A 27925-nucleotide genomic window follows, 5' to 3' on the forward strand; every position below is an offset into this window, starting at 1 on the left:
TGAAAAATAATTTGAAAACTTTAATGGTGTTATTTATATAGTATAATCATAAAATCTTTTAAATAAGGTACATTCAATTTCTCAGAGCATCTAATATTCAGATAATTTATAGTTCATATATTTTATGACATTAAACAACTATAAAATGCATTTTTCTATAAAATGATATTACATCTCATACAGACAAAATTATATTATAAAAACATTCCACACTGGAAAACTGGCAGTACTTATTAGAAAAACCCTACAAAGTTTCTATTAAAAATATATTTTATCTCTTTTATTTGTCATAATAGTAAACAATATTTTTTCTTTCTAAAATTAAATCCTACACCATTTCACTCTGGGATGATAATATGTACAAATCTTATATCTGGATGAATATAAATAGCAATACTGTAATTGTCTTACAGATACATTAGTAACTTTTACAAAAGAACATCAGCTTTCTAATAAAAGCTTCTAACGAAACTGAAATCTCAAAACTATTTAAGTTAGAGATTCCCGTATTCAGAGAGATTCAGTGGAGTCTAGATTGCATTACTATTATTATTATTCCCGGTTGAATTACTGCAAGCAGTAATAAGAGAACACATAGTCAGTAGATACAGAGCCAGAAAAACAACTGGATAAACTATTGGGGATTTATTAAATGTTGGGGGAGATATCAATTCTTTCTCCATACTGGTGTGTGTGTGTGTGTGTGTGTGTGTGTGTGTGTGTGTGTGTGTGTAGCACTCTGAAACAAAGCCAGTTGCTGTTGATGTAAGAAATAATATTTGATGATTATTGTCAAAATAAAAGCACTTCAATTCAGCTTAGGTCCAATAGAGGGAAAAATAACAGTCAAACTAGCCTAGCAACCTACAAGTAGGAGAAGGCTCCTGCACTTGGTAAGCTTCATAATAAACAGAATGTAATAGAGTAACTGCTGCAGAAGTGGGAATAAGACCTGGGTGCCACGTAAAATAGTAGAAGCTTTCTGAGGAGTGGGACACGAGGAAAGGGAAGGAGAGACCTATGTTTGGGGGGTCTTAAAAACTACCATCTGCTCTCGCTCAGCATGCCTGCCGTTCTGGGCTGACCCCGAGCTTTGCAAAGTTTAAAATAGCCTGCCTCGTGTTCTCAATTCAGAGTCCCCAGCGCTCTTCATACGGGGTCGTGGGTTCTTGGTTCCCAGTAGCTGATGTGAAAGGAGTCTCCGTGCCTTTGCCAATGTTTGAGAAACAGTCTTCTACTCCGTCAGATCTGGCCCATCCTGAAGAAACAGCTGGATGACCATTTCTAGTTATAAGCAGCTTATTTTCACTGATTGGACCTGGTTCCCTATCATGTCTAAAAATAGCTTCTGATACAGTCTGTACATCGTGAAGCTGTGTAAGAATCTGATGGTCTTCCTCAGGCTGTGGGTGACCGTCTTGGGAAAGTGGTACGTTTTCAAGTGCTTGAGCGCATACATCAGGCCCTTCAAGGTGTCTTGGTCCCCATTTTTGATTCTCCATAAGCTGAGTAGCTTCGGGAGCTGCTCGCTCGGCTTGCAGGTCTTCCTCGTTCTCTCCATGTCCTCTGGGACAATTTTCTTCCCAGGCAAGCTCTCCATCAAGATGCGAAGCTGCTCTGTCGTGAGGTTCGCGTGGCCGATGTGCCGCTGCACACTGCTTTCACAGAGATCAATGTCTGCATGGACCAAAGAGATGCTCACGTCATTCCCTTTCGTCTGAGGCCTCCAGCACTCTCACACAATTCATAACTTCCTTTTAAGAAAATGCTCTTCCTTAGGTAGCTTAAGTGGACTATAGATAATTCTGATTAATAAGGTGATATTATTTGGTGTTATATAATAGGATAGCTTACAATCTATGGGAAGCATGCAACATTTTTGTGAGGAGCTTCGGATTTTGACAGTGAACAACAGAAAATCACAGACTCGTCACTTTCACTTTTCCCAGCAAAATTTGCAACTTCAAAAATCACAGAATTTCTATGAGGGGTATCCAAAATAAAGTGTTCAGGTTCCTTATATTATAATGGAAATTTCTTGAGTTAGCATCTAACCTTGGCCCTACTTGACAGGAGTCACTTTAACTAGTCTTTAATAAATATACATAGTGCCGGAGAAGCACCCGAGTGCGGCAGATATGGGAAGTCAGTAATGGGAGTGCAAGAGCAGCAAACACATAGCCTGGAGGGCATTTCAGCAATGAGCTTGGGCATAAACATAAGAAGGAGTAACTAATGTCTCCATTAACGACATGAGTCATTTACTATCTGTGAGCCTTGAGGCAACTCCGTTCATCTTTCTGGGCTGCAATGCTCTCATTTATAAAGCAGGAAATTGGGTCCTTTCACATACTGACAGCTCCTGGCTTTCTATTCCTTTTTCTTTTTGCTCTGGGGCTAATTATAGGTTCAGAGAATAATTTTGCTTTGCCAGAAACACAAGAAAAGTTTAGTCTTTGCATAAGAAAAAGTGCTGGCCTGTCAACAGGGCTAAGTCTCCTGAACTCTGTTGTTCTGACTGCCCATGGCTGAAGATTTACGGGTGGTGTAGGGAAATCCTGTCAGGCACTGGGCACAGCAGGATCTATTCTGCCCTTCTGTCTGCATTCAGAAAACCCTCCTTCAACTCTGTGGCATGGCTTCCCAGATGGTAACGGAAGTCAGAATTCTTTCCACTGTATATCATAAGGTGGCACGTTTATGATATGGCCTGCGTAACTTTTATACAGACTTAAGTTCATTTCTCCTTCTTTGGATCTCTTCTTTCCTCTGCTCCATACACCCCGCCCCCCCTTCCTTCTCCACACTATTTCTAAAAGACATTCTTCAGGAAGCACTAGGGCATGCAAGCACAGGCTTTTAGACAGTCCTTTCTTCGAAGAAGCTCAAAGGCTTACAGGTTCTTACTAACCCTCACCATAGATGTTACTAAGATGGCAATTTAGATGCAGGCAATATAGTTAGGATTAATGAAAGGTTATCTACAAGACACTGGTACCTCTCTGAAGAGAATTACCAAGTACAGCAGAGGGTGAAATGTGAAGCAGGAGCCTAGGGACCAAGGACCTTCTAGGCAGATGTGACAGGAGGAAAGCTTCCAGGAATGTGTGGGCAGAGTCCTAATCCCTCCCAGCCTAGCCCTGCAAGTAACGTGGATACCTCTTCTTTAGTGAGCGCAGAGGTGAGAACAGAAACATCCTCACCTGTGACAGGAATTGTGTCTATGCTACCACCTGCGAGGAATTATCAGTACCATGATGATTCTAGAAGGAAAATATCATCCCACTCCCTAGTTCCGTTTGCACTTTATGACAAACAGGGGTCTTTGGTTGCCCACTGACTAATCTGCTTAAGGAGAGGGTACCTTGGATGATCTTCTTCACCATATCTTGATCTTTGTTTTGATGCTTCCAGAGCTTTAGTAGCTGGAAAGTGTGCTCCTGTGAACTGTGCCGCTGTTTTATCCTCTCTACACTCTCTGCGTTGACTTTTGTCCCAGGCAGATTGTCCAGCAGAACAGTAAGCCAATTCGGCGTAATCTTGGTAGGAACAGCAAACCTGAAGAATGCCTCTTCACACAGGGTGACATCTATCAGAAAGCGAAAAACAACAAGATTCAGTGAGCACTTTAACTACCTAACAAAAACAAAACCAAGCAAAATGAGGGTGGAAGCTGAGTTTTCTGTGAGATAGCATGCTAAAATGGGGATCTGAATAAACTTGTTTTCTGTAGGATGCTCACAGTAGTAGGGACCAACTGTGTGTGTGTGTGTGTGTGCTCTAATATTCTTTTGTTTTCCTTTGTCATTTTTGGAGAATGTGTATGCATTAATAAGCATTTAATGAGGATTTAATATGTATATACACAAATAATTGACAAAAATTCTACAACTTAATGTAGATATTAATACTTTGCTAAAAGGTTACTTAGTGACTACAGGGTATCTCAAGGTCAGTGTCAAAGAAAAGCCAAAACACAAAATCATTCCCTAGAAAAACCTTAAACAATCAAAATAGCATATTATTTTTGTGTGCAATAATAACAGTGTATTATTTAATGTCCGTATAGCAGACATGTTATTTATCAATGAAATCAAAGCAGGGGGCTATATAGGTGAGTGGTAAACCATCAACCATCTACATTTTTCTATAGGAATTTCAGTGGGATTTTTTGGAAATATTAAAACTTAGAAAATGAAGGAATTGGCATATACTAAATGCTCATTTAGTTGCAAAATAAAGTGTAAGCGGAAACAAAATCAGTGTTAAAGCTAGAATCAACTCTTCTCATTACCCTCTTCACTTGGTTCATTTTCATTTTTTAGATAAGAAAAGACAAAGGTTAGATTAATTAAGACACCTGATAATATGGTTAAAAAAAACCACCAGAAGTTGCTCCGAACTATAAAATATAGCTATGTTCATTCATATATTTCATGCTTCTGTGTGGTAGAGGAAGCCATTCTGGGAGAGTCACGCTGGTCTGTGTCAGCTTGACCTGAAGCATGAAAGCTCACATCGCTGGTGTGAAAGTCTCACAGCGAAATACTGAGATTAGTGTAGGAGGAGCATGGGGTCACACTTCACTGACTGGCTTGCCAGCAGGGCATGGTTAAATCTATATGTGATAACTACAGGAATATAAAGAATTTAACTTAACCAAAGCACCTTGGAGCCCCCATGTAACAAATCTATGGATACAACTGAAAATAAAGCCAAGTTTTCATTTCTAATTTCTCTTGAATTTATGTCATTTTAGTTGCCAATTACTTTTTTAGCTAATACAGATAGTCTAAGAGATAATAAAAAAATATGTAAGTTAATTCTACAAATTGAAGTTGGCTAATTTTGGCTCCAGTAATAAGTCTGATGTCACTAATGGGTTCTACTTGATTGAAATCAGTGTTACAGCAATGCTGACAGTCAGCTTTGCAATGTCCCTGTGATGCACGAGGAGGTACAAGTTTTTGTTATTGTCTTGTTTTGTTTGTTCTGGAGCCTTCTTTTGAGTTTGAGGTTTCAGCAACTGTTAAGACAGTTAAGAGTCAAGAAATGCGAACTGAGTTTGTGTTCGTCTCAGGAGGAGAACATGCAGAAATTATAAGCAGACAGGGTGATGTGGGGTATAATTAATTACCTATTCCACATTTTTGTGCTGCTTCTCTGTTTCTGGAACAAACATTGTCATGTGACGCATTTCCTTTATGAATCAGCAAAAGGCCAAGCGCGCTGCAGTTCGTGTGTTTCCTACAGGGGGCTTTTGATGACGTTTCATTTGAGAAGAACCCATCTGGACATCTTTTGCAAACTGTGTTTCGCTCTGGGGTTCCTGTGGAAAATACCCAGAAATTTAGCACCTTCCTCCCCAACTCTTTCTCTGTAGACAATGACTTAGCACAGTTCTGGACAGAGAGTTTTCACTAAGTTTTTACGGCCACTATGCATTGCAGGAAACTTTCAGAATTTCCATTTTTCACCTCATTAGGCAGAGATCACAAAACTTCTACAGTCAGCCCCTCGGGCTCTTTCCCCTTTTTCTAATACCCATGCAAGCTTGTTGTGCCGTTACCTACAAAATGTTCCTGAAATGGGAGATGAAAAGAGAGGAGAGAAGGGTACTCATTCATCCTGCCTCCGATGAGGTAAGTACCAGTCAAGCTTGTCAACCGTATTCTTCACACAATTATTCCCGGAAAAAATCATCAAGATAACCGCCGTGTGTCTGCTTTACTGTCACTCTTTGAAATCAGTACCCATTGAATGTTGCACCGTTAAATTCCAATCATTTCTTTCTCTCCTGGCTCCTAATTGTGAGACGTGTTAACCTTGAGAATGGCACACTGCAATAAACTCTTGAAGGTGGTGGTAAAAGTGACTGCTGACACCCAAGTCAAACCCCAAGGCTGAGCTACAGACTAAACAGGGGATAATATAGCATTTGTTTACACTGTTGAGTAAACAGCCTGTTTAACTCTTTAGGAAGGATAACTATAAGGGTATTTTACTTCATTCTTTTGAGGCATTTAATACCTTTGAAGACATCATTGGTTTTGAAAACTCTAAGAAACTTTCAGTAGAGATGCGACTGAAAAATAATTATATTCAAACCCTGGACTCTATTATGCATGAACACAGCACACATTATAGTGTATTTGCATATGAAAATATCTCCATCTAGTGTAAGCTGGCTGAACAGATTTAGACTTCAGTATTGAAATGTAGATTGCACAGGCCAACTCTGGCTCATGCAAGATAACAAACACAAAAGAGACAAATGAAAGCTACGGAAAGTTATTAAATTTCATTTATTAAAAAGTTCCTCCTCCCACTTCACTGTGTCTTTTGCCCATTCTTGAAAGAAAAGGAGGTGGGGGGAGCAGTGAAACAGATTGGTTCTAGTCTCATCTCTTGTCTCTTCCTTTACAAAAAGACTGATGGTTCATTGACCTGTAAATATGACAAAGGACTTGCAGAGATGGGGAGAAGAAGAAACCATGGCTTCGAAGTCTTCCATAAATGTTGTTTCAACACTACAGTGAGGTGGTCTTAAGAACCACTCTCACAAAACAAAATTTGTTTCATTTGGGCTTCCAGCATACTTTCACACCACAGCCCTCTCCTTAAGGGGAACCCTACCCCATGCTAAATTCTACAACATCCTAAGTAGAAATATTTAGGCGTCTGAGAAAAAGAAATGACTTGACTGCGAGGACCCAAGTGTCCATTTGCCAACTACCACATGATTTACACAAAAAGAAATGGTGTCTTTCTTAAAGTACATGTTTGTTGCTTGAGTTTTCTGATCTGACCTAACAAGAAGGTCATATGTGTAAAATAGTTCCTTAGGTGAATTGGCCTTTCCAACTCTTTAACAAGCAGACTTCAAGAAGGACAGCTATAGAGACAAAATCTGTTTGTAGGCTTCATCCAATAACCTCTCTGAATAGGACTTCTTTTAAAATCTGTTAGCTATGGCCTGCCATTCAAAGACCCAGCAACCTCTGAGGTCATCACCTGCCGCCACCAGGTGCCTTCCAGGTGTGTGATGGATAAAAAGGACCCACCACTTCTCCCCCACCCCCATTCTCTCTGTGTGTCTCTGTGTCTCTCTAGGTTTCTCTCCTTCTGTCTGGCTCTGTTTCTATCTGTCATGGACACCCTCCCCTTTTCTTCCCCCCTTTCCCACAATACATCTCCTTTCATACCAGATCTACTGCGTGGCGTATTTATTATAATTTACAACAAAATTGATGAAACTTTTATTTCTAAAAAAGGTGTAGCCATCCAAGTAATGATTTTTGCCTTGTTGGCATCTGTAGAGATAACAAATGTCTAGCCTGGCAGGCAAAATGTGGAACACTACAATGATAAGAAGAATTGTAATTCACTACAACTGCCCAAAGTAACTTGACAGGAAGTAGAGGACTGGCCAGCAAGAGGATATGAGGAAGGAAGATGAAGCAATACTGGCTTCAAAACAATAACAACAAAATAGTTATCAAATATTTTGTAGAATCCTTCCTTCCCTTTGGCCTGGAAATCTCTTATTTTCCATACAGAACTTAAAAACCTTGCAGGAATAAATAAACTCCACCATGGTATGTGAGAACAGAATGTGTGCCTTTGTTCTAATGTGTTTCCGATAACCTGTTACTTCACCCTACAGAAGTATTTTCATGTTTTTGACAGCAACAACTTTACTATTTCCACAATATTCACTTTTCGAGCAACACAGTGCATGTTTAACTTCTACGTCTGAATCAACACAACTCACTGCACTAGAGAAAGTAGGCTTGAGTTTTTCTACCTGGTTGGCTGGTATAGTGTTGAATCCCAAAGTATCAACCAAGAAAAAGTAGGAGCTAACAGTGTTTTTCTCCTTCAAACTCATAATGTAGTAGTGTTACCGTGGTCTCTCCTGCAATGGTCACTCTTATAAAGATTCACCACAAAAGACAGTGATTGATTAACTGACTTGGTTTGCTTTTGGTTTGTTTCCATTCTTGAGACATGGCCCTACTCCTAGCCTAGGCTAGCCTGGAGCTCACTATGTACGCTTGGTTCAGACTCAACCATGTCATCATCCTAATGTTTCTTTGGAGACGGTACTCCCCAGACCTTTGCTACTTCCTCTGTATATGCTTCCTGCATCAACCTCCAAACCTAAAATACTGGCTATCTAAACGCAAAACTTATCACAGGAAATTCATGTATTAGGTCACGACCACTCAACCAGGAGCAAATTGGCTCCACACAAAATGGAAGGAGGAGGCCTACAGATGGTAGCTAGTTGGCAGACCCACAGGGCATCAGAGACACACTGAACAGCCTTCCACAGAAAAGAACGATCCAGTTTAAATAGAAAGAGCTGAGTTGAGGCATCCTGGTGAAAGTGGGCTATCAAGAAGTATTGGCATTACTCTTTCTCCCCTGCTAAGTGGATGCTCTTCACTCTCCTAAGCCACAAGCAGCTGCAGTCTAGAGTGCCGCTTTGTGCACGTGCTAGAAAAGGAATGTGGGTTTCAGCTTTCAAAGTTTCTCACTAGCCTCAGCCCATGCTGTTGGGAATGCGAGAAGAGAAAGTCCTTGTTTATACACAAGGACTTCCTGTTGGCTTGACAGTCTGTTGTGTTTAAGATAAAGAATAAGCTGGTTAGAGGGCTTGCTACTGTCTTTATTCTCCCAAACATTCAACTCCCAGGCCAAAGGGAGAAGCAGCTTCGTTTTTAATAATGGAATGTGTTTCCCCTAATCATTCCCATTTTTTTACATAATTAATTATAACTGCTCATTGTTAGTACTCCAGAGTCTCATTACTATCTGCATAATTATTCTCTTGGTATAGATTAACATTGCTGATGTTTGTCAAAAAGCATTACAGACTGAAGCTGTGGGAGCCAAAGTGAAACGTGGCAGTATAGATCAGCTTCTCGCAGTGCAACTCAGACCAGGGTCCTTTAAAGTGGAGCAAGCCATCACGCATCTCATTAGGGACCAATTTGCTGCATTTGAGACTCCTCACTAAAGTACACTGTAGTTGCAAAGTATTCCTTTGAGAAAGGTCCTTTGGAAACAACCCAGGTACACAGCTCACAGGTACTGTTACCTTTTACTGGAGCAAGTGTCCCTTAAGCTAGCTGCTGTCTGGCTGAAAATGGTCCCAATTGATTTTGCTGTGCATCCTAGCAGATACCTACCAGCCTGCACCACTCCCGAGCCCGGAGGACAGCTCCTGTGTTTCACGCAGAATTCCAGCTCCAGGTAGCGCCCTTCCTCACACTCGCACACTCTGTTGTGGGTGCGGTTGCACTCCTGTTTCACAGACTGCAGCTCCTTGCACACCGGGCTACAGTACACACACTCATCACTGGTGTGCCAGCTGTCTGTATAAGAGTGGTCAGGGCAAGGGACGCACAGTGTCTTCCTCCTCGCCGTGCAATGCTGTTTTAGGTAGGTGCCGGGAGAACATTTGTCACAGAGGAGCTGACGACCAGTTTCTGGGTCATAATGAAGATACTTTGGTGGAAAGGTTTCCTGGGTGGTCCATTCAATGATGTCCAGGAGCTGGAAGAGACACAGTGCTAAATTAGAATGGCAAATGGGGTGGTCACTCTGTGCCAAGGCAATGTCTGAATCAAAAGTCACTCACTACCTAACCATACTGCCATTCCTGGGAGCTCCTACACAAGGACAGTTCCAAAGCCATGACTTTGCTTCCAGTGGATTCTCCAGTACCCAAGAGGACAGACAACAACAGATAAACAACTGGATGCAGACTCATTAAAAAGCCCGGGCTAATACTAATGACACTTGGGGCACCACTAAATAACCATTTGACCTCAGGGACTTTATCACTCTAGGTCTGTCTCTGGGTTAGTGAGTGGGTGAGCTGATCACTCTCACAATAGCTACACCAAAGTTAGATAGACTCCTTGTCCAAATGGAGACCTCCAAGACTCACCCCAAAAGCAGTGGGTTCCTATTGGTGGGAAGTTGGGCTTGGGAATTAGCAATACAAATGAATAAAAGTACTGTGTTGATTTCTGATGTAAGGGAAGACCATACTAAGAATTGTTTTCTTATTGACTTTGCTAGTTACTGTGGGCCAGACTCTGTGCTAAGTACTCCAGAGACAGTTCTCAATTAAACAGTTCAGAAGCTCTGCGCCTTAAAGTTTACTGTTGGATTAGAGAAGAAAACCCATACAGTAAGATTATGTGTGGAATGTTATAAACTATGCATTATTTTACAAAATAAATGGAAAAGCAGATTAAGGAGATTGGGAAACACGGTGTAGAAGATGGACAGAATATAATTGTTAATATGGTTACAGTCGCTGGACTCAGGACTAAATAATGGCTCTTTTAGTTTCCTTAATTAGGGCTTAATGATGAGAAGCAATGAAATAAAGAGTTGATGAGGTGAGAAGGTACATGATTACCAGTGGCCATTAATAACATGATTCATTCATTCATTAATGCATTAGATGCATGTAAAATGTCCACCAGGAGTCAGGAACAAGGACTAGGCTGCTGAGACACATGTGGGGACAGTCCCCATAAGTTTACCACCCACCAGTCCTAGTATTTTTTAATTGGCATTTTCTCCAATGAGCATGCCAGCTAGCAATCTTGCCTGGCATAGGTAAGACACATCTAGGAGATGAGGAAATGACTGCCTTGCCTGGGGTTAACTGGGATGAACATCAGGGAGAAAGCATGGTTTCAAAAGTTACCATCCATCATGGTAAGAAGTCTGCGAAGCAGGAGAAAGAGCTGACAGGGAATGATGCATTCTGGAGGACCTGAGGTACATGAAGGCTGTCACTTGTTCTCCATCCCCAAAGGTCTTCAGAGAATGTTAAAGAGCAACTTCACGGTAATTACAGGAAACATGGTCTCAGAAAAAAGCAGTGTCCTCTGTGTGTAGAGGGTGGCTTGCTTGGCTTTTATTGTTTGTTTTTTGGTACAGGGATCAACAGTGACGGTTTACAGGTTTGGGGAAAGAAACAAACCAAACACAATAATTTTTTCTGAGCTCTTGCTTGTAGAACTCAGGAAATGTCCCCCACTCATGACCACACACACACCTGGGAATAGCATGGACGCTAGAGAAACAGCATTCCCTGTTAATTCAGATGCGGTCAAGGTGAGGAAGACTAGTCCCTTTCATAAGCACTCAATATTTTAATCTGAGTGACTCCATTCACTTCTCAGTTGAACATAGCAAGTATCTTAGACCACATGAGCTGATAAGCTGAAAGAAAAAAAAATCCAAAACACATCCCCAGGATGATGTATCTTTTAGCAGAGAGAATTTTTCACAGTGCTTTGATGTGAGGCTACTCCAACCAACAAGCTGAAAGTGGAAAGGCAGGCCTGCTGGCTCACCAGGGCACCCCATGACTTGAGGGGTCCTGAAAAAAGCATGTTCTTGTGTTTCCCTGAGGCTATGTACTGGCTTAAAGGAAGCAAATATGAAGTGACTGGCTGGCTGATTGTTGATTTGAATATGCTATGAGGCATGGTTCCAAGATTTCTCCAACCCCCAGTGCTATGGAATGAGGTTTTCCTAACACAACATGCAAACCCATATGAAAGCAATGAGACATACTTTTGTTTTTTTTCTCTTGCTGCTCACTTTAGATTTCCTGGAAAGCCACTTTTGAGGGTTCTGTCCGCTTTCAGGAGGTCTGGCTCACAGGGCTAGAGAGGCTTTCTATCTCAAGTGCTGCACCAAGCCATGTTTCTCCTCTTTGTCCTATGCCCATTTCCACAGGGATCAAGAATGCTAATTTAAAACTAAGCTATCTGGTCTTCAACCCCATCAGATACTTACGAAGGAATAAAATTAATTACCTGAATATACAGGAAGTACATGTTAGCAGCTTCCAAAATGAGAAAATGACAGAGACAGTTTGCTACCTGAATAGTCACCCAAAACTCTCTATAATGTTGGAGCATCATCTTCAGCCTTCTGGCCCAATCTATCCAACAGACATCTGTGAGTCAGGAACTACTGAGGACTTGCTTACCTTGTCTTTGGCCATTGACTCTGCCTGTACTCAAGCTTGCCCATTTTTAGGCAGACTTCAGTCTGTAGCTAAAATGAGTACATTTTGCCCAGTGGCTGGTTTGCCAAATACATATAGCCAAAAACTATGAATGTAACATTTATATATTCCTGATTATTTCATGATTCTTCTTTTTGTACATAGTTTATTGTATATATGTGTAATATAAATAAATGCATATGTAAAAAGAAAAATAATAAAAAAAGAATGCTCATTTATTCATCAGCATTGGCCCCTTTTCCATTACTCAAATGTGATGAAGATGGGATGGGATAACAAAAAACTGCTCATGTGCTTCAGCCTACAGAACCACAGAAATACCATCAATGACTCAATACTTCTAACCTGGGAACATGAAATCGGAAATACTCCAAAACCCAAAACTTCTCGACTCTCATGTAAGTGCTCAAGAACTTTTAGATTTTGGAGAACTGGGGGCTTAGGATTTGGGGATTAGGAGTCTCAGAATTTAAAGAATATGCAGTTATTCTCAAATCATTTTTAAAAGTCAGAATATAAAATATTTCAATTCTGAGTCTTTCACAATCAAGATTCTACCACCAAGAACATTAATAAAATTTGTATTTTTCTAGAAAGTCAGCATCATATTGTTTCCTTGAACCAGTATAATGGGAGGTAATTAGTTTTTTAAGATACAGGGAAATTTGGGTGAAGGAAATTCAGAAAGAAGAAGGAATTGACAAAGTGTGGATGTAGGAATTAGGGAATAATTAGGAGAGACAATTTCTTCAAGACTACTATGTAGAATCATAATCTTCCCATTTTTAAAGCCCAGAAAGCTTTGAGGAACAACAGACTTGTTTTCAGCAAGTTCAATTGGACCTCTGTGCTTTACTTGGGAAAAAAAATCTACTTTAGTAAAAGTAAAAACTCTGTGTGGTCATAATTGAATAGTTAGGTCTCAATCTTTGGTTAGCCCCAGTTCCCACACAGAATTTCTGGACTTGGTGTGTGGACAGGGGATGGGCACAGTCAATACAGCTCTTCTTCTCAGTTTCTGTTCTCACTTCCTTTTGCAGTTCCTGGAGCAATGACAGAGACGTGTTCCTAACATGAGTTATTGCTCCTTTGCCTACTGATAAGATTTAAAACCTAATGAGGATTTAAAAATAAATTCCTGTGTAATGCAGTCTTCAGATATTCCTGAACATCTGCAGAGGGTGAGGCACATAGTTAGATACACACGTCTGCTACACATGAAAGTGATTTTTATAAAAAGGAAGCCTCCTTTATATCTTTTATGTTTGATTTATAAAAGAAATTAAGTATACCTTTCTCTTTTTTTTTTTTTTATTTTCTTCTTTGTCCTCATTCCATTCCCCGTAGAGCCATTATCTGTTCTAATCACATGTACTTAAAGAAATCTAAGAAACCTACAGTACAGTTCTTCTTACCAGTCGGGGATTTCTTCTAGAAGCATCCATTTCTTCTAGAAGCTTCCATATTACTTTTCCTGAAAACATAGTTAGAAGTCTATCTATAAAGCATAGAGTAGTCTATCTATTCCATTTTTAATGTTGTTACAAGATTAAATAATTTCTATTCCAAGCCTATCCATCTTTTCTTACCTACCAAACATTAACAGAGGTGGAACTGCGTGAAGATGGTGGGGAGACTGAACTAGTTCTCTGGAGTCTTTTCTAGCTTTATCATTGCCCTGTTTGATCTTGAATTTGTCAATGTAGTTAACAATGACCTCAGAAACAAATGTCCTGGTCTCATATCCTTCAGACTTTTCCCTCTCCTCTATTTAACAACCTCTAGCATGTAGAATTTTTGATACCTACCCCCATGTTTCAGTTTCACCCATGTCTCCCAGTCCCTCTCAAATGACAAGTGATTTGCCTAGAGCCTTCTATTGGTTTATGTGACTTTATGACTTCCTAAAGGACAAAAGAGTACACTTCCTCTGGCTAGCTTATTTTTACATTATGCAACACAGACAGCACCATACTATGGGGCTTGCTCTCTGGTCTGCAGAACCATGAATGACCCAGTGGGTTTCCTTTTATGGAAGATTCATTAAAAGCATCCCACGCAGAGCCTGAAATAGTCACTTGGTTTGGGAGTTCCTTTTGTAATCCCTCGTCATGATCTTTGCCACAGAAAACTATTTGAGGACTGTCCAGAGTTAGCTAACCGTCTGGTCGATTTGTAAACCATGCCATTTTCAAGTTCATCTCAGTTGTTAAAGGAAGCATCCAGAATACATACAATTGAGAGTTTATGAAAATTCTTTGTAACATAAGTGATAAAACTTATTAAAATAAACACTTGGTTTCAGTATCTTCTCAATGGTGTTACTTTCTTGATAACACCAAGCAATTCAAGGCTGATCCAGACCCATGCTTTTTCCTGGAAGACTCAGATAGTAAAAAGTTTGTCTCCATATTCTTAGAATTCTTGGTATGAGTTTATACAGATATCAACACTGTAATATACCTAGATATTTACTCAATCCAGTAGATAGGTTGGATGTCTTCTGTGTAAAACTCAGATAATTAGGGATTGCACAGCCCAGGTAATTATCCAAAATGTAAAGGATAGATTTGCAAGGACAAGCATAGAGCCTGTATTTTCTTGTCTGTAGACTGAGAGAGGTGAGAAACTTGCCTAGAGGAAGGTATTTTTTAAGGCATCATCCATTTGCATGGTGTGTTGCAGGCACTGTTTCATTTGTACTTGGCTTCTGTGAACAAAGGCAATCCACTGGAGAGGTTTATCTGCTGTTCTCAGGTCCCCTCCTGAGGACTAGCCTGCTTAGTAATTTCCACGCTAGCCAGTTATTTGGCTCAGGGTTATGTCTCCAGGTAAGGGAGTAAGCAAATGAATTAAAGCTCTTCATCTCTACATCTGTGGTCTGGTGCCAACTGCTTTCCCAGGCAAATGGGGAAGAGGAAACACAAACAACTATGATTTATTAGAAGAATTAGTGGGCCAAATTTGATGTGAGTTTGCTTCCCTTAAAAATGAAGAACAGTCTGCAGGTAAAATTTAACTTTCAATGTAATTTTTATGTACTTCAGAGGTTCCCTCTAGTTTTCTGAAGGCATTAACATTTATTAACAGTTCATGCTTAGACTCAGTCACAATGAACAAAACTGATATGCCTATGAGATTTTTGCTGTGATGGAAAAGTATTATAGGTGGTTAGCATTTTACTGATAAACCAACTTGTGAAAGAAAAAAAAAACAAAGTAAGAAGTTAACATTCAGGAAAAAAGAGCTGTGGATACAGGTAAACATACACACACACACACACACACACACACACACACACACACACACACACTCACACACCACAGCATAGAAATCTTACTTAGTTGGGTCCTTAGGTTCTGATGTTTCTTCTCTTGGTCTCATGTTAACCACCTTATCGGAGACACAAAATCAGCTCTGGGGAACAACTCCACAGGAGTACTGGTAGCACTTTTGCCTGGTTATCGCTACTCAGCCTTCCTTGACAAGCTCCAGCCAGCATTAGGCCATGAAGGCTCTCCAGCTACAGTCACTGGTATCTGGGTTTGAAAACTATTTGCTATGCTGATACTTCTGAACAGAATTTTAAGATTACAGTGTGTTTTATAGCCCTTTCCTTGGAAGATAACACTTTGCTCACAGTGCCCTATAGATCCTTTTTCTGACTAAGAAAATCTATTGGCCTTTAATGAACACATGGCCACAGGCCATGGTTAGAATACACATTAAGTAAAGTTATATTAGTGGCAAAGTGAAATAAAAGCTAGAAGAAAAAAAAAAGGGGACTCAAATAACATCTGTGTTAAATTTGTAGCTATTCACTGTCTGCCCATGATGTCTGAAAGAGCATACTATACATCCTGTATGACACCAATGATAACAACATTCTATATTATAATTTTACTATATAGCAGGGTGTGGCCTCAGCCCATTCTTTGAATGCCATTTTCCTTTATACTCCATAGCCACCTCAAAGAACATATGATTAGCTCCACTTTAAAGATTTTTAAAAAGAAGAAACTGAGTCTTAGAGAGTAGAGAGACTAGTCAGAGAAGACAAAACTTCCATACCTCTGAGAGTCGAACCCAACACTGCCTGAAACTAAGCCTTTAACAACTGTAACTCTTCTTGCTGTTGTCTTAGGAATAAGCTTCTTAGTCTTATGAGATAGAGACATGAAAGTTACTGTGATATGAGGGAAAGTAGAAAATCATATATGTGTCACTTGTCTATCTACTCATCTGTTTAATCATTTCTCTATCAACCATTGATGAAGTCGTTGACAGGGTGCATCAATAGAATGGGCCAGACTGGAGACTTAGTTACACTTTATGTGAAGCTATAGATCCTCAGTAATACATCTTCTTGCATTGACCCCCTTTTCTTTCCCACCCTTCCCGTTATATGTTTGATCTTTCATCCTCCTGTTTACACCATCTGATAAGAGAAAAGTTTCTTGCCTTACATTGTGTCACCTAGGGAATTTGGCCTTAGATCCACCTATAGTATCAGAACCATTGCAAAATAAAATAAAGTAGTAAGCCCTTTGAGCTAAATGCTAAATGGGTCCAGGAAGGAAAAAATAATGTGTAGAATCACTTTTTCTAAGTATTTGACCCTAGAGGCCTATTGTGTTCATCTTTCACACAAGCTGAATATTCTGTGATTAAGCTGCACAAAGTCTTTTTTTTCTGATTTGTTAGTATTTTTTCCCACTGGACTTAGTGGTTAGATATTAGCATGTTCTACAACAGAAACAGTTGTGTGTGTGTGTGTGTGTGTGTGTTTTGTTGTTGTTGTTTTTTTTTTAATTCTCATCTTGGTAACCTTTGTGAGAAAGGTTAGTCTGAGAATCTCTGCATCATAGGATTTTTTTATGAAAAAAAATATGGAATATTATATGTGACCTGTAGATGTTTTAGTTACTGTAAAATGTACTATGTCTTTCTATTTTACATTTTCACTGTTTGTGGGCATTTAAGTAGGTTGATGCAGATGAATGAACCCTTCACAGAGGAAATGCCAGTTGAAAGTAAGGGAAGAGAACAAATATAGTCTGCTTGGTGATTCTCGTAGACTCTGATGGTTTAGTTCCACCTGCTGCTAAGCATCTGATGGTAGTTCTACTTTGCAGCCCAGCTAAGGCTTTCTGTAATGTTTCTTGCCTACATTTTTAATTTTCAGCAAAAGAAAGTGTTTACCTTAGTGGGGGAAACATGTCCATGGGTGTCTGCTTAAGCAAGCTTTATTTAGACTGGCCAGCCAGCTGAGATTTCAGAGAGCAGCCCCCCCATTGGTTTTTTGAGGTCTCTTTTACCGGGAAGGATTAGGGTTGACTGAAAACATCTGTCAAGATAATTAGCCGTTACCACCTGGACTCAGGACTCAAGGCTTAGGAAACAGAAACTTATTCTTGTAAGGTATGGAGACTTAATAGCAATATGTAACAATGTGGTTCCTGTTACAGTTTCAGGAAGGATGTCCTTATTTGTGAATATTTGTAACCATGGCTTTCACTTTGTGGTGCTCTTCACAGTTACTGTGTATCAGGCATCACATAGAGTGGGGGTGTTGAGCCAGTCAGGATGACTTGCGTTTTTATTATGTTCAAATAAGCAACTTCAAACTCTCAATGTCTGTAATCAATACTAAAGGTACACTTTTTCACTTGTGGTCTGTCCGGGTTGGTCTGTCAACAGTCAAACAAAGATTTTTGTGTAGTTAATATTTGGAAATTACTTCTAAGTGTGGAAGTATGAGGAGAAAAATCAAACAACCAAAAACTGCAGAAAATTTAGGGTGTAACAATGGCAATAAGATGCTTAGTTTGGAAGAGAAGATATCATTTGAATTCATAGTCTTCGCTCCCATTCCTCTTTACTAGACTGGAACTCCCTACCACTTATCTGCAAAGAAGAACTGAGAATGCTTGGCAGAAAAAAACACTAAAGACTATACCATCACACGGTGAACATTATTCACAGACCATTTATTTACTATTTTTTCCTTTTTCCTGGAAATTAAAAGACAATACAAGAAGCAGAGTGTGGGTCGAGAGGTCTGCTGACTTTCAGCTGGTGTATTAGTCAAATGTAGATGGTAGTGGTCTTGCCAGGCCATGCTTGGTATGTCTAAAGGTATGACATTTATTCCAAAGAGTAGCATGCAATTGTCAAGCACTTCTTTGTGAATATAGATTCAAAGAAAATTTTACCCAATGACTCTAAGGAGATTGCTTGTGACCATAATTACACCTCTTCAGAAAGTCCTGGGAGAATGTCTGAACGTGGCTTTTAACTACACGATAATGAAAAAAAAATGGCCACATTGTATTGTCAATTTGTATGCATGCCAGCTGATGATGAGAATGAGGAAAAAGTGAATGGCTTTGTATGACCCTCAATTATATATTTTGCTTATTATGCTATCTAAAAGTAGATAACATTTCAAAAGCAGTCTTCTTTAGCTGATTTCATTGACTTATCAGAATTGCTTCATTGCTTAGGTATGACCAATGGAGGAAAAAAAACTTTTAACAATTGACAAAAGAGATTAGTGAAAATATTACTGTAATGTTTCATAGATAAACAACTCTACTTGTTTTTTTGATATTTGAGATAGGTGGCAAATATGTAATTGATTCTTTAAAAAAAATCTCAGATGAAATCACAGCAGACATTTCATATATTACTCAACTCAGCTCCTCTATTTAGCACAGGCATAGTGAGGACAGAATGAAGAAATCAGGGCCCCCAACTCCTTCTTTTTTCCTATCTGAGAGAGTCTTGTCACTCTGCATCTGGGATCTCCAATTACACTGCTGGGTTTTGGTACTGTTGATGCAAACTGATGGTGAGGGGATATTATAAGGAACAGGCTCTTGATAGCATCAGCTTCTAAGGATAAAATACATACGTTTTAAACAAGAAATGGATTAAAAAATATATGGTTCTGGATTTGAGCAAGAAACTAATGAGACTAAGTGGAAGATCAAGTCCTAAGATGCAACAAAGAGTAACAGTGAAAGCAGGCGAGGACAAGGGCAAAGTCAGGATTGGGTCCATGATGAAGTGTAGAATATGAAAAAGAGCAAGACCCAGACCAAGCAAAGAACAAGGGCAAAGCAAAGCCACAAGCAAGAGCAAAGGTAAGCCGACAACAGAAACCGGAAAGTGAACAGGGAAAACAGAGGAAGGAACAGCTGCCTAACAGGAAGTCTACCAAGGAAGGCAACTAGGACTTACTACCAACCACTTCAACAGGAAATGGAGTCACCAAAGGCAGTGACTGTGCTTAGAGGATCTACCACCTTGTCTTAAGTCTAAGTTAATCTTCTTACCCATTTCTTTGTTTTATTTACGGTTACTTACGAAACTTTTACAGAGGGTGTGGCCAAGGCACAGGATGAGCTGAGGAGAAGGCCTTGGGGCTAGTCTTTTTGTGTTCAGAGGTGTCGCACGACCACTATGAGTGGCAGAATGTTAATTAACAGAGTTGGGTACTAATCCAGGGGCCTCAAGTTTCAATGAGGTTGCGTAAGATAATAATGCTTTGCAGTGCATTTGAAATTTGTTCAGAAAGTAGATGTGACAAGTCCTCAAACACAAGAGTGCTTAAGAAAAAGGATGGTATGTAAACAAGCCTCAGTAACTGGCTGCATTCTGTCTCTTTTTATGCATTTTTTTCTTTCTTCTTTTTCATGTATATATGTATTCATAGTACTCACATGTATGTACATGTATTTGTATACACACATGTGTGTATACATGTATGCAGAGGTGGAGGTCAACGTTGGATGTCTTCCTTAGTAGCTCTCCACCTGATTCGTTGATGCAGTCTCCTACCTCAATTCACAGCTTGGTGTCCTGGCTTATCTGGCGGGCTGACTTTCTCTGAGGTTTCTCTATCTCCACCTTGTGAGCACAGAAGCTCCAGGTGGACTCCCACAGCCACCTGTCACTATGTAGGTTGTGGGAACACAAATGCTGGTCCTTGTGTTTTCATAGCAAGCACGTTATGTGCTGAGTAGCTCCCCCCTTTTTACATTCCCTGTCTGTGTGCTGTCTGAAGGCTCAGATACTTGTGAGAAGTTATGTGAAAAATTTATCTACCCAAGCCCCTGGGAAATTGTGTAACCTCCGAGCAGGGATTAAATTATTCTACTGAGTGTGTGGAGTGTCCATCACTTACAGAGGCCACATTAGTAGTGTGAGGGAGAGGGTACCACGCAGCTTCTTACCTAATGTGTTGTTACACTATTCTTATCCCTTACAACTGTCTAAAAGTATTCTTTTTTTAGGCTTTCTATGCTAGTTATTCCAAAATATTCTGTGGTAATGAGTTCCAAAAACTAATTATATGTCACATAAAAATACTGTCCTTGTATCTATTTCAAGTTGGCCGAACCTCACTCTTTCTTCTTGCATAGATGGCTTACAGATGTTGCTAGGATTTCCGATTCACTAGTTCCTGCTATTGTGGGTTGCTAAATTTTATTTTGATCTTTGTTTACGTTTCTAAACAAGGTTGCTACTGCTGCTCTTATTTGCATTTTGTTTGCAAGACTCCGAATTGTGAATGAGTTTGAAGGGTGCCTTCACCTTTTGCTCTCTGGCCATGTGAAATCAGCTTTCTCTGTGGTTCTCCAGGGTAATGACCTGGATTTTTAATATTATTTTTATTTCTAGTCTAGACTCCTTCTAGGGATGGAAAGTTTTGAGTCTAATACTCATCAGCTGTGTTGGGATCTTTTAAAAGACATTTATCAGGGAAAAACTGAATATGCTCAATTTTAATACCATGAGACCTGTGAAATAGGTAGACATCAACCCTCTGGTAGTATGGGGTTCTCAAAAACAGTCCATGTCTGCTCACTCTGCACCTCCAAGAGTTAGAATATAAATCCATTGAATTTTGTGCTTTCTTAAGACAAAGCTTTCAGGGAGAGTTTGAGTCTCCATAGCAGAAATGTATACTGTGATACTTAAAATATTGGCCAGAGAAGTAGAAGGTTGCATTAATATTTTGAAAGATAGCCAAGTCAACCTTAGGTGGTTAAATCACAATCACGTTTTAGGTAAGTACTTCCTACTGAAATGTTGATGGTGGTTTCTGATAGATTATCTGGTACTCTAGAAAATTTCACCATAGTTCATTTGACTCAACAAACACATCCATCATGATGGTGACGACCTTGGGGCTACAAAGGAGGAAGATGGACATCTGTGCTTGCAAGGAGGCCATGTTTTGTTTGCCTCTCTATCCTTGGAGATGTTCTGGAAATTGATGGGGATGCTTCTAAGGATACCATAACAGTTACCATTAAGTATGCAGAAACACCCAGAATAGCTATACGCCCTACGACCCTTCAAATGTCCTATCAGCAGCAGATGAAAACTAAGATAAGTGAAAAGCATATACATATGTGTGTGTGTGTGTGTGTGTGTGTATACGTGTGTGTGTAAATGTATATATACACACATATCTACATATACATATATGTGTTGCTGTGCTGGTTAGCTTTGATTGTCCACTTGACATCACCTAGAATTAATTGACAAGAGTATTAATGAAGGACCACCCAAGTTTCCTTGGACTGTGGGATGTGAGCAAGCCTGTGAAAGATTTTCTTATTAGCTTTAATTGAGGTGGGAAGACTTACTCTGAAGGTGGACATCACAATCGTCTAGGCAGAGGTCCCTGAATTATGTAAGTGTGGGGAAGGAGAGCTGAGCAAGCAAGTGAGCCTGCATGCATGCATTCGTTCATTTCTTTCTACTTTTGACTGTGCATGGGACTAGCTCCTTAAGACCCCACCACAGTGACTTCCTTGCTATAACAGACTGCAACCTGGAATTTTCAGCCCAATAAATCCATTTTCCCTGTGCTGCTTTTTGTCAAGACATTTATCACAGCTGCACAAATAAAACAAGGCCCAGGAAGTACCTTTTTCATCATTGCTGTTCATGACAAATTTTCCAGGAATTTAGTAACACATGATTTTGTGGGAAATGGAATGAAATTAAAATTTCTAGCAAAATTGGCTCACCATTTTAGAAAACCACAGCATCAAAGCCAAGCCTGATCAAGTTTTGGGTCACCAGTGAGATGGACCTGCCCCCATACTCATCCCTAACTGTGTGTCTGTGGTGAAATGCTACATAAAAATGTCAGCATATCATGACTTCATTATGTTGTCCACTGAAGCTTGTTTTATTATGAATTATGTTCCTTTTATTACTATTTTATAGTATAGTTACACTAGGATATTGATTTTGTAAAAGTTATATGTGTAGGCAAAATATATGTGCACTGAATTTCTTTTCAAGAGACATGGGGGTCGTTACAAAGGATTTATTATATAAGTGCATGGAAGAGAAAGCTAAATATCATCAAGAACTCTGACCTGTGGAATAAAACATAAATTCACTGATAATTTTGACATCTTTGCTACATCAGAGCAATACAAGGGGCAGCCAAACACTGTTAGTCCTTGATTAACTGTTAGTTAATCTTAACAAACATAAATGTTGTTTTTGTTTTGTTTTGGTGTATTTAAACCCCTCTCCACTCCTTTTGGCTGCAAAGTTGAAACTAGACTGAAGGAAATTTTCTTGGTTAATGCCATGCTAAAGAAAACAGTGTTTTTCACAGAAAGCCTTTATGCAGAGGGAGCATGTGGGCTGGAAGCTGTTGAGAGCAAAACCCAGAAGGCAAGCTAGGAAGGCAAGAATGGCAGACTGTGAGCAGTGTCCCTTTGGGAACCATGATCATGGCTTCTAGAACTTTTTGAATAAAACATCTGGCACAAACTGCCTTCTTCCTCCACCAATGGTATTTGGCAACTGTGATTTTTTAGCCTAAGAAGTGAAATTTAAAACTAGATTGAAATTGGGAACTGTGCTCAAGATTGCTAGGTGACAGAGGCCAGGAAGGTTGCTATGGACACAGGCTAGGGCTGCACAGGGTTGAGTATATGTCGGTTGCTTCTAGACCCATTTTAGCATCAATAGTCTCTTTAAAAAAAAAAAAGACTAGGCAAGCTCATGGAGTCAACCACTGAGGTAAGGCGAGGGAAGACAAAATAAATGCAAATCAAAAGTCAGAAACTCCAAGCTTGGTATCCAAAAGGAAAACCAGAACACCAGGCAGTTTTCCCAAGCAAAGAGCAGTGGCTTTCCATTCCCCTCCCTTCAGCACAGAAGGACAAATTCAGATCTGGGTTTGAGAAGTCCAGGGCGCATTCTGTTACTGCATGATGGATGGTAGGAGATTTTAACAACAGCTAAAGCCTAGACCTAAGTCGGGCGTGCTGATGTTCTCTCCTCACCTAGTAACGCATGGCAACAAAGAAGGAATTGATGACTTGGTAAGATGAATGGTGCCTCCTTGCAAAACAGCTCTCTGCTTGCCTGTGCCAGTGAGCATTCTAGGAATGCCACTGGCCACAGACCTAGCCTAAGGATTCCCCTCCTCTCCTTTACCTCTTCTACTCTCACGGAAGAACCTAGAATATACTTTGCCACGTGGTTTTCCATCTCTCACTAGGATGCCTTGACTTCATCTCCAGCAATAACACACCCATTGCTCCCTCAAAGCGAGAGCAGGAAGTTATCCCTTCCTCCCCTGAGTATCTTCTTGGATGTACATAGCTGTAGATCATCTTCTAGTCACCTGTTGTCATAGAGGTGGTGCTCAGGAGAAGCAGAGACCTCAGAGGTCGTCTTAAGGTAGGCATATCCCTGAAGCCAGGTTACAGAAAACAAGGACTCTAGAGGGAGAGAATGCAGTCTTGTTGCTCCCTAGGCAAGTGGTACGTGGGCATTGGACCAGCGGCCAGTGGAGAACCGCTGTGCTGCAACTTCCCTTATGAGCTCATGGAGGAGGGCTTGGTTTTTGTTTTTAATTCCCCAATCATCCAGGGCTTCCTCTTTTGTGACTGTCGGAAATTATGGACTACTTTGTCCCACATTTGCCTCTTTCAGTAGCCTGTGAGGTCCAGAGGGCAGGAATGATGTCTACCTGGCTTCTCACTTTGTTCCCATTGTCTAGTGGAAATATTAGGAGGGCTTCGGGTTCCCACAGCCATGGCTCTCTGTTTACCAAAGGGGAGTCCATCCTCTCCACATGCAAGTACAATGTGTCCGTTTCCAACCACTTGTAAAATAAAGCCCACCGTCGAAACTAAAGAAGGAGCAAGATCCTTCCTATTCATTCATATAGTCAAGACACTTCTAAGACTTTCTTTTCAGATACTATTGTATTATCAAAAGTGAGTCTTATCTATGAATGTATCTATGTGCATGCTTCTTTATATAGACCACCTATAAAATAATGGCTTTTTTTTTCCATTTGGGAGCAATTATTGAGGTAAATGTATATTATTTAGTGAAAATCTGAACTGTAAAGGCAGAATACAGGAGGTTGGAAAGAATCCAAATATCACCCATATTAACCGTGGAGCTACTTACACCAGCCAAAACCTAAATTAATTAAATTCCTTATGTAGCCACAGGATGATGGAGTACTGCAGGGGAATGAAAGCAGCTATTTTGTATGTCCAACACTGGTGATGAGTGTGAGCAGAACTTTGTTTGAAAGGAGCCAATGTGAAAAGTGCATGAGGTTCATATATAAAATTTAAGTATGAGCCAAACTGATGTGTGGTATCGATTATTCTGGCTATGAACATAGGGGTGAAAGGGAGGGATACAAGCACCCCTTTTGGGGGTGCTGATAATGTATTTGTAGATCTTTCTGACAGCTCACGAGTGCTCAGTTTGAGAACTGTTCTTAGGCACTACCACTTGTCCGAGTACTCAGGGGCCCTTTGCTCTTTTGATGCTTGTGTTTATTTATCATGTGTGAGTGCAGGTACACAAATGCCAGGGAGTGTGAGCAGAGGTCAGAGGATGCCTTTCAGGAGTCAGTTCTCCTCTTCCACACAGGGATCCGAGGATCAGACTCATGGGGTTAGGTTGTCAGTGCCTTTACCCACTGAGACATCTCACTGTCTCTAGTAAGTTTCACTTCCTTAAAAGCTCTCTAAAGTGGAACTGGAGGGCTGGCTCAGCAGTTAAGGGCTCTCGCTGCTCCTCCAGAGCACTTGGCTTCCATTCCCAGCACCCACATGGCACTCACAACTGTCTGTAACTCCAGCTCTAAGGGATTTGATGTCCACTTCTGGCCCCACTCAGCACCAGGCACACAAGCAAAACACATATACACTTAAAATAAAATAAAATTTAAAAGTCCTCCATATATCCATATTAGTGGATATGCACTTTAGAAACATGTACACATCTGCATATGTACACATGTAATTAGTATGTTCATGTATAGTCTCCAGTCCACCTTCTCTTGAGTGACTTTGCTATCACACAGGCATGTCTCTGTGTCCCTGGACCTAAGGGAAAGATTACATGGTTTTCCATTCTCAGTGTGTAAACTGGGAGCGGAAATGCAAACCCTGACTGTGGAGTATCCCAGACACCGACGTCACTTAAAGACAGATTTCCCTGTCTGAGTTCCCTGTCCCTCATGTGTTTCATGGGATACTGCTGTGAAGAAAATACATTTTTGGCACAGAGAAACTTGTATATAAATCTTAACATTTTTTCCAAATGCCTAAGTAAAAAAGTTCTTATAAACCTTTAAAGAGAAGAAACGGACCAGAAGGAGATGTACTATGTTAGAAAGAGTCCTTTATTTTCCAAACAACATTTCAGAACAGGTCTGAGCCTTCTTTATTTAGTGCTGAACTGGTCTGATCCTTTAAATATATTCTGGAACATAATTATCATTAGTCTGTTCACATTTTTGACAATATTGAAGTTGAAAACTGGAAAAATAAAACTTTATTAAAATAACAAATTGTGCAGTTAAGTGAGCATTTTTCTCTCTAATGCCCATAACATGTATGTAAGTCAGTCTAATGATGCACCCATCAGACTATACTCCCCACCCAAAGTGGTCTACACAAGTTTCAAAAAGTTTGGCCTCTCTTTCCAATATACAATGCACTTCACCTGCAGTAATTAAAAAGGTCAGGTCAAGCAAAGGCAATGATGCACTCCACAAAACATAAGTAAGTAAATAAATAAGGTAAAGAGCATGGATAAAAATCAAGCAAAAACTTCGAAGCCTCCTCTTCCTGTGTCTCTTTCCCCTCTGCATAAACTCAGCAAGAATTTTTCATAGAAAAGTCACTTTCCAGGGAAGCCTAGTGTAGCTAGAAAAAGGTTTCCTATTCCAACCAAAGCCCAGCTTCCTCCTGAGAAAGGAGGCTTGGTCCCCATCAGCCTGAGGGGAGATCCCAAGCCCAGGTGGTCAGCAGCCTCCTGCCCACGACTTACCACCAGGAGTGCGCAGCACAGCCACTTGTTCATTGTGGTCCTCGGGAAACCTCAGGCGGCAGCCTCTGGGCCAGTGCTAGGTGTGTGTCTGCAACGGAGACGATCATGACGTTTTATATAAGGTCTGGGTAACAGGAAGTGTGCCCAGCCTTTGATCTACCAAGTCTTCCTCCTGAACCCAACCTTTTTAGGAACCCTGGCGCTAGCGGTAGGGGCGCGGAGCCTCCCAGGGTTAACGCTTTAGGAGCCGGAGTGGGAGGATCCTGAGCGGAGGCTTGGGACTAGGAAGGGGTGGGTGATTTCTGTAGGAGAGGAGAAAAAAGAAAGAAAGAGAGAAAGAGAGAAAGAGAGAAAGAAAGAAAGAAAGAAAGAAAGAAAGAAAGAAAGAAAGAAAGAAAGAAAGAAAGAAAAGGCACCGCTAAGCTACGTAACAAGGCAGCAGCTATCCCGCTGCCTCTGAGCCTCTTCCCGCCAGTGGCTAGCTTCAGGGAGCTGCGACCTGCGGTGAAAAGCTGGCCACACCTGGGGCAGCCTCTGGGCAGCCTCCAGGAGCTTGCTCCTCTACCCCAGCTCCTCTACCCCAGGTTTCAATTACAGCAGCCGCTTACCGAATGTCCCAGACACTGTTCCATTTCTGGAAGAAGTCTGGGGTTTTCGTTTGGCCTATTGTCTGAACCCCTACCCAAAGATTCTGCAGCTCCCAAAGTGATCTCTTTCTAGTATACGTAGCATTGTCCTCAGCACTGTTGGGAGAGTTTGCAGTCATTAATGTGCAAAGTGTCCTGGACCCATTGAAGAAGGCGGTTTTTTTCGAACTCATATTTGCCTAAGATCGTCAAGAGCTAGGGAGAACCAGAAGGATAAATTCTTCATTATCTGGAATGGAAAAAAAAACATATAATCATCGCTCTCTTTCCTACCATCCTCCTCCCAAAGGATTGTTGTTAGTTCCTGAGAGTCCTAACCACTGAGCTTCTAGCCTAACGCCTCTTCAACAATTAAGTCGCCTCTTCACTGCCCTCTGCTGTTGGCACGTTTAAAGATTTGCGTACAAGGTTCTTCTCCCTTCCACCAGACCTCTCAGTACCTGTTTCCAAGGCGGATGCGGTTGTTTCCGAATTTAATTCTCATTCAAATGTGCCAAAGGTAACTCTCAAGTCAACTATAGGTGGTCACTCAAAGCTGGTTACAACATGACTGACAGAAGTTCCTGCAGAACTGGCTCCCTTATCAGGAGCAGGGTTAGTGAGATGTCTCCTGAGCAGCGCGAATTGTTTTGTCAACAAGAATTGGGCCATCCACCTCTTCACAGTAAGGCGGATCTCATCTCATCATGAGGTCAAAGTAGTGCTCTCCATTACCACACCATGGAGGAAAGAAAAGTTGCATGGTTCTTCAAGAACGTCTTGAGCTTTAGTTTCTAGTGCTGCATTTGCGAGATACCAACACTTACGATTCAAGTAAATCCAAATGTTACCTCTCACGCCCTGTGTTAAT

General features: G+C 40.6%; 1 protein-coding gene across 2 annotated transcripts; it reads right to left on the minus strand.

The window, feature by feature from the left end:
* TNFRSF11B (TNF receptor superfamily member 11b) lies at positions 1-27386 on the minus strand. Of its 2 annotated transcripts, XM_084750987.1 has the most exons (6): positions 27037-27386; positions 26429-26516; positions 9198-9564; positions 5138-5329; positions 3365-3589; positions 1-1677 (listed from the first exon to the last, which is right to left on the minus strand). In XM_084750987.1, the coding sequence occupies exons 2-6, from the start codon at positions 26459-26461 to the stop codon at positions 1289-1291; spliced, it is 1206 nt and encodes a 401-aa protein (XP_084607113.1). In that variant the 5' UTR covers positions 26462-26516; positions 27037-27386; the 3' UTR covers positions 1-1288. The 2 variants fall into 2 exon arrangements, with proteins under 2 accessions (XP_084607113.1, XP_084607114.1); XM_084750988.1 differs by lacking the exons at positions 5138-5329; positions 27037-27386 and having other exon boundaries at positions 26429-26988.
* Between the last annotated feature and the right edge of the window lie 539 nt (positions 27387-27925).

This window comes from Acomys minous (assembly GCF_964271855.1).
Source record: "Acomys minous genome assembly, chromosome: 12".
NCBI lineage: Eukaryota > Metazoa > Chordata > Mammalia > Rodentia > Muridae > Acomys > Acomys minous.

Excerpts from the sequence above, each read along its gene's own strand:
- TNFRSF11B (XM_084750987.1), bottom strand. The coding sequence starts at position 26,461 with ATGAACAAGTGGCTGTGCTGCGCACTCCTGGTG. Across the intron at positions 9,565-26,428 it reads TGTGCTGCGCACTCCTGGTG|CTCCTGGACATCATTGAATG; the intron begins GTAAGTCGTGGG and ends TGTCTCTTCCAG. Across the intron at positions 1,678-3,364 it reads GGTGAAGAAGATCATCCAAG|ACATTGATCTCTGTGAAAGC; the intron begins GTACCCTCTCCT and ends TGGTCCATGCAG.